General features: G+C 43.6%; 1 protein-coding gene across 1 annotated transcript in view; it reads left to right on the top strand.

Annotated features, from left to right (window-relative positions):
- Positions 1-1,101: 1,101 nt before the first annotated feature.
- Positions 1,102-20,411, top strand: part of GNA14 (G protein subunit alpha 14) — a 201,465-nt gene continuing 182,155 nt past the window's right edge. Inside the window, exon 1 of the mRNA XM_019966102.2 lies at positions 1,102-2,276. Within this exon, the coding sequence (XP_019821661.1) occupies positions 2,153-2,276 (124 nt within the window). The 5' untranslated portion in view covers positions 1,102-2,152. The remainder of the gene's footprint in view (positions 2,277-20,411) is intronic.

The following is a 20,411-nucleotide window of genomic DNA, read 5'->3' as shown; positions in this document are numbered from 1 at the left end:
GTATGAATAAATGGATAATGATCAAGTAAGAAATGTCCAGGAGCTTTCCTGTAGGGGTCACTATTACTGTCAATTTATGCCTGCAAGGTAACTAAAATAGTTATGCATTTAAGAATGTATGCACATTTGCCCGCAGGTCACAACTAGAAATTCTGTGCAGGAAAGGAAAGATTCCCCATGATGCAAAGAAGATCCTGCCTGCAGCAACTAAGACCCGATGTAGCCTAATAAATAAATATTTTAAAAAAAAATAATGTAGGCACATCCATTTTAAATGCCCGATCCTCTACATTCCCTAAATTGTAAATAATAAGACCTTTGCAGCCAGATAGTATCCTAATGTCAAGTTCTTTATATAATGACATATACCACTCTCTTCACTCAATATTCCTCAGTTTGAACTGACTGGGTTTCCCTTGGGTGTCAGCTGGTAAAAAATCCGCTTGCAATGCAGGAGGCCTGGGTTCGACCCCTGGCTTGGGAAGATCCCTGGAAAAGGGAACTGCTACCCACTCCAGTATTCTGGCCTGGAGAATTCCAGGGACTGTACAGTCCATGGGGTGGCAAAGAGTCGACTTTCACTTTATGCTACTCCTAGGAAAGGTACTCAGGCTTGCTCTTAATACAGGAAGCATTAACTAATTGCCTAACTCCAAAAAGTGTTTTCATGGCACATGCTGATTTGAAGAGAAGGAAAAACAATTTTCATTGCAATGGACAATAGGTTCCCTTCCTTCCACCTGCCCTTTTCTGCTTTCCCCATTAACCTCTTTGCCTTCTGCCTCAAAATGTACACAGAAGACAAAAATCAGTTGTTATAATACGCATTCTATCGTTCCATTTGGGTGCAAAGAGATGCATTTTAATGTTTAAGGTTTTGTTAGTGCAGCTCAAATCTGATCCCGACGTTCCAGGAGATAGGCGGCCGTCAGGCTTCAGGGCTGGGGCAGGGAACCTGCTGCAAACGGGTCAGCCCTCTCTCCAAAGAAGGAGTCTTTCCCATCATGAAATGCAAAGTAGCCAGCCGTTTTCCATTCCCCCATCCCCGGCGGCGTAGGAAGGGGCCGGGAGAATATTTACCCCCCGCTTTCGCACTTTTCCTATAGAACAGAACCCGGGGGCAGCGGCTTCTCCGAGAGCAGCGCCAGCCGGCTCAGGCCCAGCCGAGGCTCACACAGGCTTTTGCCCGAGCCCGCGCTGGACTGGGGCGTCCGGGAAGCCTAGGGATCCCGTCTAGGAAACCGCGGGGTGCGTGGTGCTGAGGCTGGTTGTGAGAGCCTCAGTTTCAACTGGGCGGAACTCAACCTCGCCCCTGGCGCGTTCGGCTCCTCTTGCAGCTGTGAGGAGTTGAGGCTGGGAATTGGCAAACCTCACTCACCTGTCGGGACCTGGATCCGGACAGGGAGCGGGTTCTGGAGATCAGGGCACGCTGGTTACCGCAGCCTCGACCTTCCCCGCGCCGGGACACCACGGCCAAGGGGTGTGGGGGCTGCTCCCCGAGACTCGAGACGCCTGGGCTCCGCTTCCCAGCTCCCTACTCCCCCCTCTTGCCCCCGGGCGCCATCGACTTGGCTGGCAGCGAAGGCCAGCTCGAGCCGACGCCAGAGCTGCGGGTTCGAGAGGCTCCGCCTCCTTCGGCCACTTCGAGCCACAAGAGCCTCCGGGAAATTTTCCAGTCTGTCTTAGGCTGCGGTCACTGCTGAGGTTTTCAGAACTTTGCAGGAGAGGGCCAGCTAGGACCTCTGCCTCCAACCCACTCCTTGCCTGCCGCCTGCCTGGGACATCCCCGAGTCCAGGAGATCCCGCTCCCCGACGCCCCAACTTTTGGCGAGCAATCTGCGCTCCCAGACTGTCGAGCTCCTGTGCCAAGGGGCGTGCTGGTTTTCGGGGGCCGGCAACACTCTCCCTCGGCTCCCCTTCCACCTACCCCGGCGTGGGGCTGGGTGAGTTGGGATCTGCGGTGCACTTGAGCGTTCCCAGAGCTCCGGATTCGCCCTTCCAGGGGGGATTGAACCCGGGCGGTCCCGGCCTCTTACTCCGAAACTCGAGTCGGCCCCGGTCTTTTCTTTCCGAACTCCGGTGCCGTCGCGGGTCGGCCGGCGGAGCGTCCGGGCGCTCGAGACTTCGTGGCCTGTCGGGGGCTGTGCGTACCATGGCCGGCTGCTGCTGCCTGTCAGCCGAGGAGAAGGAGTCGCAGCGCATCAGCGCCGAGATCGAGCGGCAGCTTCGCCGGGACAAGAAGGACGCGCGCCGCGAGCTCAAGTTGCTGCTGCTGGGTGAGTGAGCCTCTCCCACCCCTGAGCTCTGGGCGTTTCGCTCCCGGTCGCTTCCCTCGCCCGGATCCCTGGCTGGAGGACCTGGAACCGAGCGGTATGCTGCTGCGCGGCTTCCTCCTCCTCCCAGGGGCTCGCGGATGACAGCAAGTTGGGCCCTTAGGCAGCAGTCCTTTGCACCTCCAGCTGGGTGACATTGGAAGGCAACCCCTTCCTGACCCCAAACAGAGCTGAGAGGTAACATTTGACCTCTGTTTTCTCCGTTGTTTGCTTCTCTCCCTAAAGCCTCATTCACCTCACCCCTCCGTCCCCAGCGCGCACCACCTCTGCAGGACGTATTTTGGATGTTGCGGGTTGGTGGTGGGGAGCTGTTTAATCTACATTTTGGGTTCATCCTGGCCCCTGCGCTCTCGAGTCTAAGTAAGTAGGTTGATTGAGCGCTAACGAAGTGTGGAACTGCGCTCTGTTCTTATGCACATTGCCGCCCAGTGATGCGGACAAGTGATATCCCCATTTTAGAGAATTAAAAACAGGACGCGAAATTGGCGAACTTGCCCAGACTGAGAAAAGGCAAAGCAGATACCGGGTCTGTCGTGGGGGTGCAGCCCAAGCCTTAACCTCTCTCCCCGCTGTGACGGCCTCCGCCTGCCTCCCCGAGCTCCATTTGGGGAGGCCTGTTTGCGTAAAGGCCCAAACCTCCCTTGCTCAGCTCAGCTCACCTTGTGTTCGTTCCTAGGGTTGGGACTCCGGTTCCCCAGCCGCTCTGGCTAGTTCTTCATCGGGCTCTTTGGGCGTCCGCACAGGTCTAGGTGGGACGCTCACTTTCAAAAACAGAAAGAGAATGTTAAAAGTTTGCCCAGGGTACCCCTTAGGGCAGGATCCCTTCTCTTGTGACTTTCTAGAACCCTGTTTGTTGTTAAGGAATATTTACCTTTTCCTTCTTTCATATCAGAGTAGTAGCTGTCAGATCTTTCTAGATAGCTGCAAATATTTCAACTTTTTTCTTTCAACTGTTCTGGACAGGAACCCTTGCTTATATCAGAATCTTTAATCTTTTCAAGGAAAGAAAAGTGCATCTAGTTAGAAAAAAATAGAGAAAGTTTTTCTTCAGTATTGCCTTCAGACCTGGACAAGGGAACCCCTGTGTAATTATTCTTTGGGTTTCAGGGGTGGGGGCGGGGTGTCTGGTCTTCCTCAGGCTGTGCCCCTCCCCACTGGAGGAGTCTGTCTGCAGGTGGATGGTGCTGCCCACCCAGAGTCCACATTGCCCACCACACCCCAGACCCTCACTGGACCCAAAGGCCCAAGCCTGCTCTGTGCACGTTGGGGTGGGGCAGGCCCCACCCCTGAAGAGTGCCTAACCAGGCAGCTGTGCTGGAAGTGTGGGCTCAGGTCTGCAGGTGGGCCTGAGGCCACTCTGGGAGGAGATGGAGCCTAGGTGGGGAAGGGAAAGGATTCTGTTCACTGGCCTGGGCTGCCCTTTCCTGCCTGACCCAGAACTCTGAGGGGTCTGAGAATTCTAATCGTACTTGGCCTTCCAGGTTGTTATAAAGCTACATTTGCCAAATAAGGAGGATTTTGTGACCGTCTGTTGGTGGATAGCCCACAAAGTAATTATGTGGGCCCCTAGTGTCCTCCTGTCTGAGGCTCCAGGAAGATTAGGGGCAGGCCTGGCTTTAGCTGCATTGTTGTTATTGTTTAGCCCCAGTCTTTCCCACCCCTTGGACTGTAGCCCACCAGACTCCTCTGTCCATGGAATTTCCCAGGTAAGAATACTGGAATGGGTTGCCATTTCCTTCTCCAGGGTATCTTTCCAACCAAGGGATTGAACTTGTGTCTCCTGCATTGCAGGCAGATTCTTTATCACTGAGCCACCTGGGAAGCCCTTTAACTGCATACTTTTTCTTTTTAAGGACAGACTGACTCCTCTTTCCTTGTGAAATACTTTATGATCTGTGTCAGTGTGTAAAATTCAGTGCCTGAATATACCAGGAGCTTGACAAATGAAAATTAAGCAGGAAGCTGACCATATTACATGTATTGATGATAAGACTGTTTAGGGCTAAAATGCTTGCATTTACTTACAATCAAACTAGGGTAGGGATGTTTGTAGGGATGTTTTCCCTGGAAGTCATACTTAATCCAGGTGACTAGAATCTGTTTTTGTACCTGCCAGGCCTTTGCCCTAACCCTCTTATTGCCCCAGCCCTCTTATTGCCCCTTTCAGCACTGCCTGACCTCCCAGGAACCCCTTTTTAATCATCCTCAGCTGTGACTAGCAGGCCATCTCAGTGCTAATCACCCAGAACTTGTTAGAAAGTTGCTATACCACATTAAACTATCCAAAACCCTAAGAATGGACTTTGAAACCTCTTGTTTAGTTTGCTCTGTAAGGGAGCAAGGGATACTTGCATTTCTTAAGACAGAAGAGGAGGAGGCCATGATGCCAAAAACACAGAAATCAGAGAATCCTTTTTTGTCTAAAGTCATGCAGTTTGAGTGAAAATAAAAATCATCTGAACTGCTATAATGGGTGCATTAGATGAGCCACTGCCTGAGTATCTCAGGTGAAAACTGTTTTGCAAATAGAAGTTGAGGATCCCGTGTGGAGGGTGGAATGAGCCAAAAGGCCACCAGCTCTTGACAAGGAAGCATGCTGTTGCAACAAAGTGATTTAAGGACATTTCCAAAGTACATTCAGTGGGGCCATATCCTGTTTGTGCTTAATAAAAGCATGGGTCGGTGTGCACAGGGAAAGATAAAACTTGCTGTCCATTTGGGGCTGCTATTTGCAAGGTGTCAGCGTGGTACTTTCTTGTGGAAGGAGATAAGGGAGAAATAAAGGAGATGGCTAAAATTAGTAGAAAGAAATTCCTCATCAGTTCCTCAGATAAACGTGGGACAAAAGAGTTCTGATAAGAACCTTGATGAACATCACTCAGTATAGGAAGAAAGTGTCTGGACAATAGCAATGAAATGGGGAGAAATGTGAATTTTATTGATTTTTGGTATCAAATGAGGCTTGGAAAGTGCTGCTTGTTAATCAGTTTGAATGTCTCTAGCAACTCTGATGTCTTGATTTTGGATGCAGACCTCATGTTGGAACTGGAATGTGTACTGAGGAATTGGAAATTATGCTGGTATAGGGATTAAAAATGTAGGTTCTTAGGTCTGACTACCTGAGTTCAAACTCTGGTTCTACCCTTTCTTAACTGCACGCTAACTTGGCTCTGTCAGCTAGTAAGTGTCAACTAGCATCACCCCATTTTGTAGCATTTTTAGCCACCGGTGAGGTGTTATTTCCATTTTAGTTGACCAGTTGTAGGTTGCTAGCAGTTTGTATAAGTTGTCCTGGTTGTACTTTAACAAAAATGTTTTGCTTGGAGTTCCCCTTATTATTTTCTGAGCCTTAAGCTGACTTTTAAATCTCTTACTCTTCTTACACTAATGAGTTGAAAAATCTGAGTCCCCTAAAGTTTTGTTGCATTGGTTATAACAAAATTCCATTTCAGAACTATTTGTCATGTTCCTGGGCTGCAAGTCTATTTAGGCTTAATGGCTAGAAAATTATTTTCCAGCTCCAGCTTCTCTCCACTGACCAGTTGGCACCAGACATTCTGCTGTAAGAGCCTTCCTCTGTCCCTTTTTTGGTTTATTTATTATCCATGTTAACTTACATATAGCTAGGATTGTGTGTGTGTGTTTGTGTGTGAGAGTTTTACCGGTGGTTTTTATTTCATTACTGAATCATTTTGGTACTCAAATTGTACCCAATTTGCACACTAGTTCCCGTATCACACCTCCATCAGCTTTTGGAGCATTTCCTTACTTTCTGGCATAACTACATGCTCCAGGTTCATCTTGTACCCCTCTTCTGAGTCCGGAAATCAGTCATTTCACTGCTGGGCCTTGATCATTTTCAGTGGAAAACTGTACATTTTTTTTTTTCTGAAGATAATTAAACACTTGAAACAAAGATATCAACTCCCCTAATTCAAATTAGTCGCCAGTATGTAAGTATCTGAAAAACCACATTTTTAAAGCTCTGAGTTAGAAGATGAAAGTTTTAAGGTTGTAATGCTATGAGTAGATATAAAAGGGAAAAATCTAACCGTAAAGTTAGATGAAAAACAATGTAAAAAAGTCTTCGTCCTCAAAGGGTATTTTTTTCATTTTTAATGGCTTCTAGTCTGTATCGCCTTTTGTTTTCTCTTTTTCTATGATACCTGAATCACAAGAGAAAAGTTTCCTTGTAAGAACTCCCTTGTGTGGGGTGGCAGGGAACGAGGTGGCTGGACTGAGAAGACAGGAGTGTACAGCAAGTCAGTGTAGCAAAGCTGTTGTGTTACTAGAGACAGATTGAAATTCACACAAAAAGAGGACTTTACTGGAAGGGTTCTTACCAGGGCGTCTAATGAAATGAAAAGAATCAAATAGTAAAAACCAGGACAGCAGATTCCCAGGGCACAATCACTAACGTGACTTGGCTCGGTTCCCTTCCACGCTCTAGAACCCTCTGGGCCTTTCTTGTCCCTGTCGTTGAGCCTGCGGCCCCATGTGAGTGAGGGTGTGAACCTGAATCATTCAGTTTAGTCTGGGAGATCCGTAGCACAGACATAGCTTCATCTGAATGCACATGGCCTGAAGCTGGGTGTCCTGTAAGGCCAGCAGCCGCCGCCGCTGCAGACAGTTTAAGGAATTAGAAGCGCACCAGTGGAAATCCCAGGGTGCTAGAGGAGGACTAGTGCTCTGAAGGACTCTGTGTGGAACCCCAACGTTCATTACCACAGTTGGCTCTCTGCTAATGGGTAAATTAATGACTTATCATGTTGGCCAGGGTTCCTGGTTGCAGAAGAATAATTTCACTTAAGAATAATGTATTGGAGGGGAAACAGGAAGCTCGTAAAATTGATGGGAATTGAAGAGCAGGCTAAGTGAAAGGGCAGGATCCAAGGGAGTCTTGACACTGGAATCAGACCAGGCTGCAAGAGCACAGCCGGAAACTTGCCACCCAGAGAGCTGAGAGTCACTGATGCTGCGCTGGATGCCTGCCTCCACGTGAGTGCAGCAGATCATCTGTGATCATCTCTTGCAGCTTTCTGTCACTTTGCAAAACCTCAGGCCATCTGATTTTGCCCACGGATTCGATCCCTGGGTCGGGAAGATCTCCTGGAGAAGAGCATGGAAACCATCTCCAGTATTTTTTCCTGAAGAATCCCATGGACAGAGGAGCCAGGTGGGCTACACAGGGTCACACACGACTGAAGAAGCGACTTAGCATGCACACATATGCACAGGGAGCTTGGGGAGAGGTAGGATGGGGTAGTGGTGAGAACATGCTCTCTGGAGCCAGCCTTTGTGAGTTTAAAATCTAGGTAGTCTAGTGGTTAAGACCATGCTTCTAATGCAGGGGTTTCAGGTTCAATCCTTTGTCAGGGAACGAAGCTTCCACATGCTGTGCAGTGAAGTAAAAAAGTACAAAATAATAAAAATAAGAAACAATAAAATCTAGGCAATGAATAGTCCCCATTGTGCTGCCAACCCTCTGTCTGGGCTCAGTTACAACTGTGTAACTGGGCTCAGTTACAAGGTCACTGATAGAGGCAGAGTGCTTTTTCCAGAAGGGCATGCAGATAGGACAGTCTGACATGAAATCTCCACTGATGTCCCTTCTCAGAGAACATGGACCTGCCATGTAGTCATAACGCAGCATCATGAAGTGAGCAGCATCTTAAGGCTCTGGGAACTTGAGGGGTTGTTGTTTTGTTGTTGTTTTGATGGAGGTAGCCCCTGAGTAGTAAACATATGACCATGAGCAAGACATTCCCTTTTGAACCCCAGGATCCTCACCTGTAAAATGAAAGTTTTGGATCAGGTGACCTCTATTATTGTTGTTCAGTTGCTCAGTCATGTCCGACTCTTTGTGACCCCGTGGACTGCAGTACACCAGGCTTCCCTGTCCTTCACCATCTCTCGGAGTTTGCTCAAACTCGTGTCCATTGAGTCAGTGATGCCATCCAACCGTCTCATCCTCTGTCATCTCTTCTCCTCCTGCCTTCAATCTTTCCCAGCTCATTAGAAATTTCTAATGAGTCGACTGTTTGCATCAGGTCTCCAAAGTACTTTAGCTTCAGCATCAGTCCTACCAATGAATATTCATGGTAGATTTGCTTTAGAATTGCCTGGTTTGATCTCCTTGCTGTTCAAGGGACTCTGAGGTCTTTCCAATTCTGACATCAGATGGTTTATACCAGTGGTTTTCAAAGTGTGCTCCCAGGACCAGCAATATCAGCACCTCTGGGAACTTGTTGGAAATGTAAACTCTCAGTCCTCAGCTGGCCTTCTGAATCAAATTCTAGAGTAGGGCCAGCAAGCTGTATGTTAATAGGATCTCCTGGTGATCCTGATACACATAAGTTGGAGAACGTGTTTTATAACCTTGGCCTGGACCTCAGGATGGACCAGCCTCTGATTGCCACCCTGGGCTCTAAAGCAGGTACCTTCTCTTTCAGTGGATATCTGGGAGGCCCCTGGGATCAACCTGCCTAGGGGATGCTCTATTTTTTGATGTTAAAGTAGTCTCTCTCACCAACTTGATGAAGGGTCTTCAGAATGTGAACTGGGTAATCTGTAGGAACTGTTCAGGCTTTGTCCCCAGGTGTCAGGTTGCTGGGCAAAAAGGAAAGCAGGCACGCATGTACCTACATCTTACCTTGGCAAGAGTCCTTGCAAAAGCAACAGTGTGTGCATTTGCGTGAGCCCTTGAACTTTGATGTAGAACTCCTAAAGTTGTGTTCCTATACATTGTAATGGTTTTATGGCCTATTATCATTAAGTAATTATCTTTCTATTATGGACTAAGTGGTGCAGGGAAAGCCTCTTTTAGTACAAGCCACCAAATATCAGTCTGCTCTTTGAAAATTCAACCTCTTTGGAACACTGGGGGCTTCCCTGGTGGTTCAGATGGTAAAGTGCCTGGAATGCGGGAGACCTGGGTTCAATCCCTTGGCTGGGAAGATACCACGGAGAAGGGAATGGCAACCCACTCCAGTACCTTTGCCTGGAAAATCCCAGGGACAGAGGAGCCTGGTAGGCTACAGTCCACGGTGTCACAAAGAGCAGGACATGACTGATATGGATAAAGGAAAATGGAACATTAGCTGTATATTCCTGGTTGTCAAGTTTTTTGGGTCCCCCCCCGCCAAGTAACTGATACATTCTGGTATTTTGTATTTGGTCGTAAATGAGAGAAAAAGAGAATGTTTATCTTCTATTGTTTTGTCTGAAAGGTATCTTTTGTATGGTAAGTTAGTTGTCCAAGACCCAAAGAGGAACTATGCCACGGCTTTCTTGACCCTGCCATGAATGACACCTTCATTTTGACATTTTATGTAACTCATCTCCAGAATGTTTTTCTGTTGCTCAGCTACTATGTAACTGGGAAATATAAGCTAATTGTATTCCTAAACAAAATCAGACAAATGAAGATGATAAATCATTTATGGAATCATCATCTAATGTTCCTTGTAGTCTAAATCCTGGTTATCTAAGTCAGTGCCACTCAAAAAGCAGTCATGGGTCCTGGGCCACTATGCGTGTAAGACAAATACAGAAATCAAGAATAAGCATCTAGAAACTTTTATAGCAATTTAACATTGATGTAGCATCGGGGGTATTTTTATTGTATTTCATTGATGTAATAGTCTGCAACTGAATGGGAAAAATTTAAAAACTGGTCCCTTACCACAGAGTTTGAGAAACAAGAGTGCAGACTTTTAAGGATGGGATAGAAAAAGACCAGAGGAGTGACTAGGCTCAGCAGATTTCATAGGGTTTGGTGATCAGTAGCTATTTGACAGTGAGCCACAGTGAGGAGGCCAGTTTCTTAGTTGCCAGCCAGTTCTAGTCACTCCTGAGTCTTCATGTTGTGAACTTCATTTCTAAGGAAACATCTGTTCTAAGATGTGCCATTGATTTGAAAGCAGATTTTCATTTACTGTATTGTACACATCAATGCAAAGGCCTCTTGACCTTAAAAATGTTAATTTGTGTGGCAGTAAATCTCAGAATCAAAAATATAAGGCTGTTTCATTTCTTTTTCCCTCTAATAGTACAAATTTAAAATAACGCAAAACTGTTCCAATTATTGACAAATAATTCAATTTCATAAAACTAGTTTAAGTGCTGAAATTAGATTGGAAAATATGCCTCTGTTTTATTTCCATCAGCCCACTGAGTTCAAGTAATCTTATTCTGTGAAACTCTGAAAAGGGTTGCTTCCTGGGTTAGTGGGACTGTTATGAATATAAAGAGCAAGAAACAAATAAGAGCAACCACATGTGGGAGCACTAATGTATGCTCCTGTTTGCTCCAGTGTGGATGGGCCACGTCCAGGTGGTTGGTGGAGTCCAGGAAGAGCTTTACATGAGACCTTGAAATCCATGATGGCTTTGTTCACCACTGAACCCGCAAAGCTGAGCACAGAGCCTAGCTAAAACAGAGGTTGAATAAATATATGTCTCTCTCTCTGAAGTGGCTTCCATGAAATACCAGATGAGTAGTGTGAATGCCTTACAGGCGCTGGAGGTCTCTGTTGTTTGGGGTGTCACAGAAACATTCATGGAAGGAAGACTGGCTTGAAGGGTGAAAGTCACTCAGTTGTGTCTGACTCTTTGCAACTCCTTGGACTATACAGTCCCTGGAATTCTTCAGGCCAGAATACTGGAGTGGGTAGCCATTCCCTTCTCCAGGAGTTCTACCCAACCCAGGAATCGAACTGGAGTATTTAAAGAATTTATCAAGTGAAAATGTTATTTAAACATTTCAACAATTTACCAGTGAGAATGTTAAAAATATTCTAGTGTATTCATCTAAAAAGCAACTTAAAAGGTGATATTAGACATATTTCCCAACTCCTTTCTTAACATATCCAAAATAGAACACACTGAACCAGATTGAAGGGTCTTCTCTTTTCCTCTCCCTGATTGATGGCATTTCTACTAACAGATGGTACCCCTGATCACCCAGAGCTCAAACCAGAGTCCAGGGAGTCTTTGTTGGTCTTTCCTTTTTTTCCCTTGTGTTATTGGAGTATAATTGCTTTACAGTGTTGTTGGTTTCTGCTGTACAATGGAGTGAATTACCTATATGTATACATATATCCCCTCCCTCTTGAACCTCCCTTCCAACCCCACCCTACCCATCTAAGTCGTCACAGAGCACCAAGCTGAGCTTTCTGTGCTGTACAGCAGGTTCTCAGTAACTGTCTGTTTTATACATGGTAGTGTATATATGTCAATTCTACTCTCACAATTTGTCCCTCCTAACCATGTCTATACTGCAGTTCTGTGTCTCCTGATCTTCTACTACACGTAACACCAGAAATAAAATAATGATAATAAAACATTTATACATCCAGTCACCATTCTAGGCACTTGAACAGTCTCATTTATTTCTTGCTGTGCTTGTAGGTACAGTTAACTATTGTCCACCCCATTATACAGATGAGGAAACTGAGGCTCCAAAACCAGGTTCACCAGCTAGCTTAGAGCCAGGGTTTGAAGCCAGACAGTCTGACTCCAGAGTTCTGGTTCTTAGTCACAGTCCTGTTTCTGTTTCCTAGAGCCAACATGTCACCAAAATCTACTTCAAGAGGCCAAATCTCTCTGTGTGCACTTTTTACCATCCTATTTGCCCCAACTCTTGTCTGGATTACTTCATCCTCTACTGCTCTTTGGCCCTGAGTTCACTCTCCACATTGCAACCAGAGTGACTTTTTAAACGTGAATTGGAAGAATTGATGCTTTTGAACTGTGGTGTTGGAGAGCACTCTTGAGAGTCCCTTGGACTGCAAGGAGATCCAACCAGTCCATCCTAAAGGAGATCAGTCCTGGGTGTTCATTGGAAGGACTGATGTTGAAGCTCAAACTCTCAATACTTTGGCCACCTGATGTGAAGAGCTGACTCATCTGAAAAGACCCTGATGCTAGGAAAGATTGAGGGCAGGAGAAGGGGGCGACAGAGTATGAGATGGTTGGATGGCATCACCGACTAGATGGACATGAGTTTGGGTAGACTCCGGGAGTTGGTGATGGACAGGGAGGCCTGGCATGCTGCAGTCCATGGGGTCGCAAAGAGTCGGACATGACTAAGTGACTGAACTGAACTTTCCTGCTCACAACCTTTCTGTGTCTTCTCTTTGCCTTCGGATGCAAATATAAAACCTGTGCATGGACCGTGAGACCCTCTATCCAGCCCCTGCCACCTCTCTGCCGTTATTCCCTTCGATCACTAGCTTCTGTCCATAGAGCCTCCTTTTAGGACCTTTCATGGGCCACATGCTTCCTTTTTATATGTCTGCACACAGCAATTGTCTGCTTCCAACATGTGTCCTTCCTAGTCTTCTAGCTACTCATTTCAGAATGCATCTTAAACATCCCTTCCTCCTGGAAGCCTTCACTGACTCCCTGATCCAAAATAAGTCCCCCCAGAATATTCTCCCATAGCCCATTCTACATTTTTTTCTGAATTTATTTTTTTAATTGAAGGTAACTGCTCCACAATAGTGTTGGTCTCTGCCATACGTCAACAGGAATCAGCCATAGGTATAGTCTACATTTCATTTTAAAAATAGTTGTCATTGTGGCTTAAAACTCTATTTCTGATATTTTATTTACTCTCCGTCTCCCCCTCTAGACTCTATATTTGTTGAGCATAGGTACTGTTAGAACCAGTGAATCCTGAAGATCTTGTATAGTGCTTGGATGTTCCAGAAACATTTGCTGAATTAACAAATGTACTGCCATTTAGCATCAATATTATTGCTTAAAAGAAAGACTATTTTACCTTCAAATAGTGGGAAGCGCTTATTCTTAATAGACGATACTTTTAATTGGATAAATATACATTATAACAAATTCATATTTGTTCATATTAAACTTTCCCTTTTGGACTAATGAAAATTTTATTACATACTGACATTGGAATGTGGGCTGATGTTCTGGAATCAGTGATGTATTGCATGTGTCTTATTTGTTTTCTAAATTTTCACATTTTCTTATGCACAAAAGTGAATATTTGAGTGTTTAAAAAATTTTTTTTTAGCTTAGAAAGTGGCATATTTATAGCAAAGACTGCTATCAGTCTCTTAAATATCTTTCCTCCTTCTGTAATAAGGTAATCTCTTGACACATGACATGGAGGTAAAGACTATATTTCTCAGTTTACCTGCTGCTAGGTGTGGTCATTTGACTAAGTTTACAGCCCATGGGATGGAAACTGTAGTCATATAGGTAAGATTTCTGAGTTGTTACCTTAAAAAGAAAGGAGGCTTTTTTTCCATTCCAGAGAAGGATGTTGATTTGGTGGTAGCAGTTAGAGCAACCATCTTTTCCCATGAAATGGAAGTTGGACGTTGAGGATGAAAAAGCAACAAGGTAGAAGAGGCCTGTATTCCTGATACTGTGAAGGTGCCATACTAGCTCTGAGCTAGGAATGATGGCACCCTTTTTCAGCTAAACTGGTATCCTAGCTAATAAAATATTATGCAATCTGTTTTGCACTCAGCTTTTAAATTCCTAATATCTGGGAGTTCTTTCTCAATCACATGCAATTCTAAGGTAAAAAAACCAGAATGTAATATGTTTGGGGCAACCGTACTCCTGTGTGTGTGCTGTTGTGTCTGACTCTTTGAGACCGCATGGACTATAGCCTGACAGGCTCTTCTGTCCATGGGATTTTTCTGGCAAGAGTACTGGAGCGGGTTACCATTTCTTCCCCAGGGATCTTCCCAACCCGGGGATCAAACCTGAGTTTCTGGTGTCTCCTGCGTTGCAGGAAGGTTCTTTCCCACCGCACTACCTGGGAACACCTGTTTGTGGAGGAGGGGTCCAATATCCAGTATGATGGGGTCTTGGCTGGCTGGAGGTCAATACCGTATCTGGGTCTCTCATTCTCCCAACATTCTGGTGATGATATGACATTCTTTTATCCTGCAGTTGACTTTTCAGGTATTTGAAAGGGTCTTTTTTGCAAGCAAATAAACATTTGAAGCTACTTGTTTTACTTGATATTGAATTTGTTGAAGTTGAGAAATGTAAAACCCTAGTTGTCCTAAACCTTTAACATTCATTTCACTTTTTAAATATGTATGCCATGACTTTGACTTAGTTCTTTGATTAGCTTTTAATTTACTACTAAGTTAACTCTACTTATTAATTCAGTGAAATTTCCCTTAGACAGTTAAAAACCTATTTACACATTTAAGAAGCCTGAATAGCCTCAAATATATCAACCCCCTGACAAAGCTGGCAAGAAAAAGCTAAGCATTTAAGTGTCTCCAGTGATCTCATAAAAATAAAGCTATATATTACATTAATCTTGTTCTTTTAAACAGTTAAAACTGTCTCTAAAGGTAATAAAAAAAATCCTGTTCCTAAGTGTAATCAGATCAAATCATTTATACTATTAACTCCTATAAATTAATCACAGTTCTAATACTCAGATTACTTTACATCAGATTAAATAAACAATAACAGCATCAAAAAAACCTCAGTGCTGCTCATGATTACTATACCTATTCTTAAATTTAACTTGAGTATTATTACTATATATTTGATTCATTTCTTATTCCTTCACCTTTTGTGGGTTCCAAGTTCGATGCAATCAAGAGGAGAAGATTTACAATCTCAGTATGAATGTTAGGATAATTTTTCAAGCCCATAAATTTTGTTGAAAGCCTCACTTATTTCTTCCAATTTTTATCATTAAAAAAAAAAACCTCCATTTAACCAGTTCATTTTAACTGCATTTTGTATCCATTCCCACCTGCAGGACAACTAGTTTCTTCACTACCTAATTTGTGTTGAAGAGATTGTACAATTTATAAACTCTTCTAGCTGTCTTGTGACATCATCATTTCTGATTCTTTTACTCTCACTGAACCTTGGTCTCAGATTCAAGAATGAGCTATGAGATTGTTCCTTTTTAAATTTATTTTTAATTGAAGAGTAATTGCTTTACAATATTGTGTTGTTTTCTGCCATATATCAACATGAATTAGCCATAGGTATATATATGTCAACTCTTCACATGAGGTGGCCAAAGTACTGGGGTTTCAGCTTTAGCATCATTCCTTCCAAAGAAATCCCAGGGCTGATCTCCTTCAGAATGGACTGGTTGGATCTCCTTGCAGTCCAAGGGACTCTGAAGAGTCTTCTCCAACACCACAGTTCAAAAGCATCAATTCTTCGGCGCTCAGCCTTCTTCACAGTCCAACTCTCACATCCATACATGACCACAGGAAAAACCATAGGAGGGATTGGGGGCAAGAGGAGAAGGGGACGACAGAGGATGAGATGGCTGGATGGCATCACTGACTCGATGGACGTGAGTCTGAGTGAACTCCGGATGGACAGGGAGGCCACCTGATGTGAAGAGCTGACTCATCTGAAAAGACCCTGATGCTGGAAAAGATTGAGGGCAGGAGGAGAAGGGGATGACAGAGGATGTGATAGTTGGATGGCATCAATGACTCAATGGACATGGGTTTGGGTGGGCTCCGGGAGTTGGTGATAGACAGGGAGGCCTGGTGTGCTGCGATTCATGGGGTCGTAAAGAGTCGGACACGACTGAGCGACTGATCTGATCTAATATATATGTCTCCTCCCTCTTAAACCTGCCTTCCACCTCCCACCACATCCCACCCCTTTCGGCTTTTACAGAGCTGTGCTTTGAGTTCCTTGAGTCATACCGCAAATCCCCTTTGGGTGTCTATTTAACATTCGGTAGTGTGTATGCTTCCATGTTACTTTCTCCATTTGCCCCAGTCTCTCCTTCCTACCCAACCCCCATGTCTGTAAGTCTGTTCTTTATGTCTGTGTCTCCATCGCTGCCCTGCAAATGGGTTCATCAGTACCATCTATCTAGATTCCATATGTATGTGTTCGTACACAGTATTATTTTTCTCTCTCTGACTTCACTTTTTAACAGGCTCTAGGTTCGTTCATATGAGGTTGTTTCTTAAAGCTTGTCTGGTATGGTAGAAACCAGTACAATATTGTAAAGCAGTTATCCTCCAATTAAAAATAAATACATTTTTCCAAAAAGCTTGTCTACATTCTGCTTTTGTTATTCTATGTTTGAACATATCAGTCTAATATTTATATGTTTCTTCTCTTTCAATAGAAACATTGTTATTTAAGAATGAAAGAACAAGATGAATGGAGTGAATTAAATATAAAGCCCTTGTCACAAACCATAAGCCTATCCAAGGTCCACCAGCTGTTAAGCCTTTAAAGCAAGTGTTTGAGTTTAAATGCTGCTTCTGCATTCTAAGATGTCTAGAAATTGACCTAATCACCCCTTTCATGTCTTCTCTCTGCCTTTGGATTTGTTACTGTGGAACTGCAGACTGTCTACAGGTAGCTTATGCATGAGGAAACTGCTGGAACTTTCCCTGACTGTTTTCAAATTACTCTTCATTTAGGGTAATGAGGAAGTCTTTCTGCCTTGCCTAATAAGTTAATTTGTGTCTCTATTCAAGGATAGACAGGTGGAAGAAAAGAGGAGGCAGCTTTGGTTTATTTGACATAAATTCATCAGGATAATACTGGACACTAAAGGAAGTGTCTATCAATTAGGCATGGCCTTGATAAAGCCAATTTATTTGTACACATATACACAAACTACCACAACTACACAAACTACCACAACTACCACCAGATAATTTGCAGTTATAAGGCATTTTGAATTTGCCCTTAGAAGAATTAAATCAATTCTGTCTGCATACATTGCAGTATGTATCAAGCTGCATCTTGATACAAACCAGGAAATGGCCAGAAAACTTATTATCCAACAAAAGTATGTTTACATGTTCAAAGTGTTTATTTTGAGCATCTAAAATTTCTGTTTAAAGTCATCTTCTCTTTAAGGAGAATCATGTTGACCAAAAGAGAAAGTTTTGTGTTTGTTTTTTTTTTAGTTTTTATGATTCAAAAAACTCAAAGAATACTTTATATTATGCTATCCGATAAAGCAGTAATCAGTAATATTATTTCTGATTTGTATGTTTTCCAGAATTCTAAACATTCTCCACTTCATTTGATACATTGCCTATTTAATGAATTACTTTTCCCTTTAATACTTTTAAACTTTCAACTACTTGAAAAAGCTGGATGTTGTCTATATGCTTGTGATGAATTGCCAGAAATCTTTGATGTAGGTTCAAGAATGGTTTCTGTTTTGGAGTGTGACCTTGGGCAAGTCAGAAAGGCATAGAAGCTCCTTGGTGGTAAAAGGAAGAGGCTGGATTCATCAGTCTCTAAAAATTCTTCCAGCTCTGAGTTTCCGTGGTAACTCTTCAGCCGCAGTGAAAGTGTTACCTTGATCACTCGGGGCAGAAACTAACCCTGAGTGTGTGTGTGTGTGTGTGTGTGTGTGTGTTTAGTGCCTGCCCCAGCATAACTGAGGAAATAGTACCTGGTTGCTGTTTTTCTGGGTAAAGTGGCAGAAAAAGAATTCTTCATATTCCTTTGTTCTCTGTGTTTGAATTTTCCAGTAACATGAGACTTTACATGTGCGATAATCTCAGGATATCAGAACAGGTTTTTCAGGGACAGAAATGTTTCGAATTGGTAATCTAAGTGGAACTTCTGTTTGTAGAAATAGCTATTGACATAAAAATGATTCCTGGGGGCAGGGTAGGTACAATGGGTGAAAGGAGTCCAAAGGTATAAACTTCTAGACATAAATAAGTCATGGGTGTGTAGGGTACAAAAATAAATACATGGTAAGTAAATAAAATGACTCTGGGACTTCCCTGGTGGTCCATAGGTTAAGAATCTACCTTCCAACGCAGGGGATGCAGGTTGAATCCCTGGTTGGGGAACCAAGATCCCACATGCCTTGTGGCAGCTAAGCTCATGTTGAAACTGGACAGCCCATGCTGCAACTCCTGAGCTTCAACGAGGACCCAGCATAGCCAAAATTTAAAAAAAAAAATGAAATGACTCTGAACTTTCACGATTTGTCACTAGTCAAAAACTTTCTAGCCTTTAATTTACTGTCAAGTATGTGAACATAAAAAGCAGAGACATTACTTTATCAACAAAGGTCCGTCTAGTCAAAGCTGTGGTTTTTCCAGTAGTCATCTATGGATGTGAGAGTTGGACTGTAAAGAAAGCTGAGCACCAAAGAATGGATGCTTTTGAACTGTGGTGTTGGAGAAGACTCTTGAGAGTCCCTTGGACTGCAGGGAGATCCAACCAATTCATCCTAAAGGAAATCAGTCCTAAATATTCACTGGAAGGACTGATGTTGAAGCTGAAACTCCAATACTTTGGCCACCTGATGTGAAAAACTGACTCATTTGAAAAGACCCTGATGCTGGGAAAGATTGAGGGCAGGAGGAGAAGGGGATGACAGAAGATGAGATGGTTGGATGGCATCACTGACTCAATGGACATGGGTTTGAGTAAACTCCGGGAGTTGGTGATGGACAGGGAGGTCTGTCATGCTGCAGTCCATGGGGTCACAAAGAGTTGGACACGACTGAGCAACTGAACTGAACTGACGGATAAGAACATTTAGGGCTTCCCAGGTGGCACTAGTGGTAAAGAACCCACCTGCTAATACAGGAGACCTAAGAGATGTGGGTTTGATCCCTGGGTTGGGAAGATTCCCCTGAAGGAGGAAATGACAACCCACTCCAGTCTTCTTGCCTGGAGAATCCCATGCGTAGAGGAGTCTGGTGGGTGACAGTCCATAGACAGGGAGGCCATGAAAAGAGTCAGACATGACAGAAGTGACTTAGCATGCACGCATATGAACATTTAATAATAATAATGGGAGTAAACTCATATAACACTGCTTATATGTCAGAATGATTCTAAGGGTTTTATGAGTTCGTTTGATCCTTACAAGTTATTGAAGTAAGCAATATACTTTTTTTCCATTTTACTGATGAGGAAACTGAGGGTAAATAAATGATTAAATGAATTTCCCAAAGTCACTTATTACTAGATGTGAAACTGGGATTTGATTGAGCAGGTAGTTCGACTCAGGGATTCCTTACTTTTCTTACGGGCTCTTCTCTCCTGCCCCTGGTAACGAATCACTGTAGGGCATCGTGACTAGGCAGTGGAAGGTAGGTGGAGTGCAGGCAGAGGTCTGGCACCTGCTTCTGTGTCTTCCATTACAGAGCAGTGGCAACGTTGGGCAGGTCATCTAATCTCATCAGTGGTCTCTAATGGAATAGAATGTGAATTGCGTATGTGAGCCACACACCTAATTTACAGTTTTCAAGTAGTCACATTTAAAAAAGAAACAGGTGAAATTAATTTTAATAATATATTTTGTTAAATCCAATATGCCAAAATATAATCATTTAACATGTAATCAGTAAAATGCATCAATAAGATATATTCTTTTCTTCATATTAAATCTTTGAAACCTGGTGTATATTTTACACTTGTAGCACATCTCAATTCAGAGTATCCATATTTTAAGTGTTCAGTACCCCTGTGTGGCTGGTGACTGCCATGCTGGACAGCATAGTTCTGAACCCTTGGAAGCTCCTGTAAAGTGAGACCATGGTGATGGATACTCACTAAAAGCACTGCTCTGAAATTGTAGGAATCTATGATGAGAAACACCTGTACTGCTTAAGCGACTTACTGTGAGGTGACTTATTTCTTCCCTGCTTAAGTAGCATGGAGAATACCTTCTAAGATAGGGAATTTTTTTCACTGTTGAATTCTGAAGATTCACAAAGGCAATGTAATGTCAAGATAACATGTACATACCAAAGAAGGATTTTCAGAAAGTAATTGTGCTTTAGTAGGTAAAATAATAATAATAAAACTCAATTGTTTCCCCACAAAATTTTGGAAGTTTGCTGTTGATCATCTCTTGTTCCAGGTCTCTGGGACTGAGAAGAGAACCTGATTCAAAGCCCCTGCCCTCTTGGTGCTTACACTTTAGTGTGACAATAAATAGATGTGTACGATGATTTGAGATAAAGCAAGAACCATGAAGAAGCAGACTAGGGGGTTAGAGAATGGAGTCCTGGGGGATCAGTGAGTCTAGTGTTGATAAGAAGACTTCTGTGAGGAGATGACTTTTGAGGGGAGATGGCGTTGA

Source organism: Bos indicus, chromosome 8 (assembly GCF_029378745.1).
Source record: "Bos indicus isolate NIAB-ARS_2022 breed Sahiwal x Tharparkar chromosome 8, NIAB-ARS_B.indTharparkar_mat_pri_1.0, whole genome shotgun sequence".
NCBI classification, from domain to species: domain Eukaryota; kingdom Metazoa; phylum Chordata; class Mammalia; order Artiodactyla; family Bovidae; genus Bos; species Bos indicus.
Note: the sequence above shows the minus strand (reverse complement) of the source record. Positions and strands in the feature narration are given on the sequence as shown.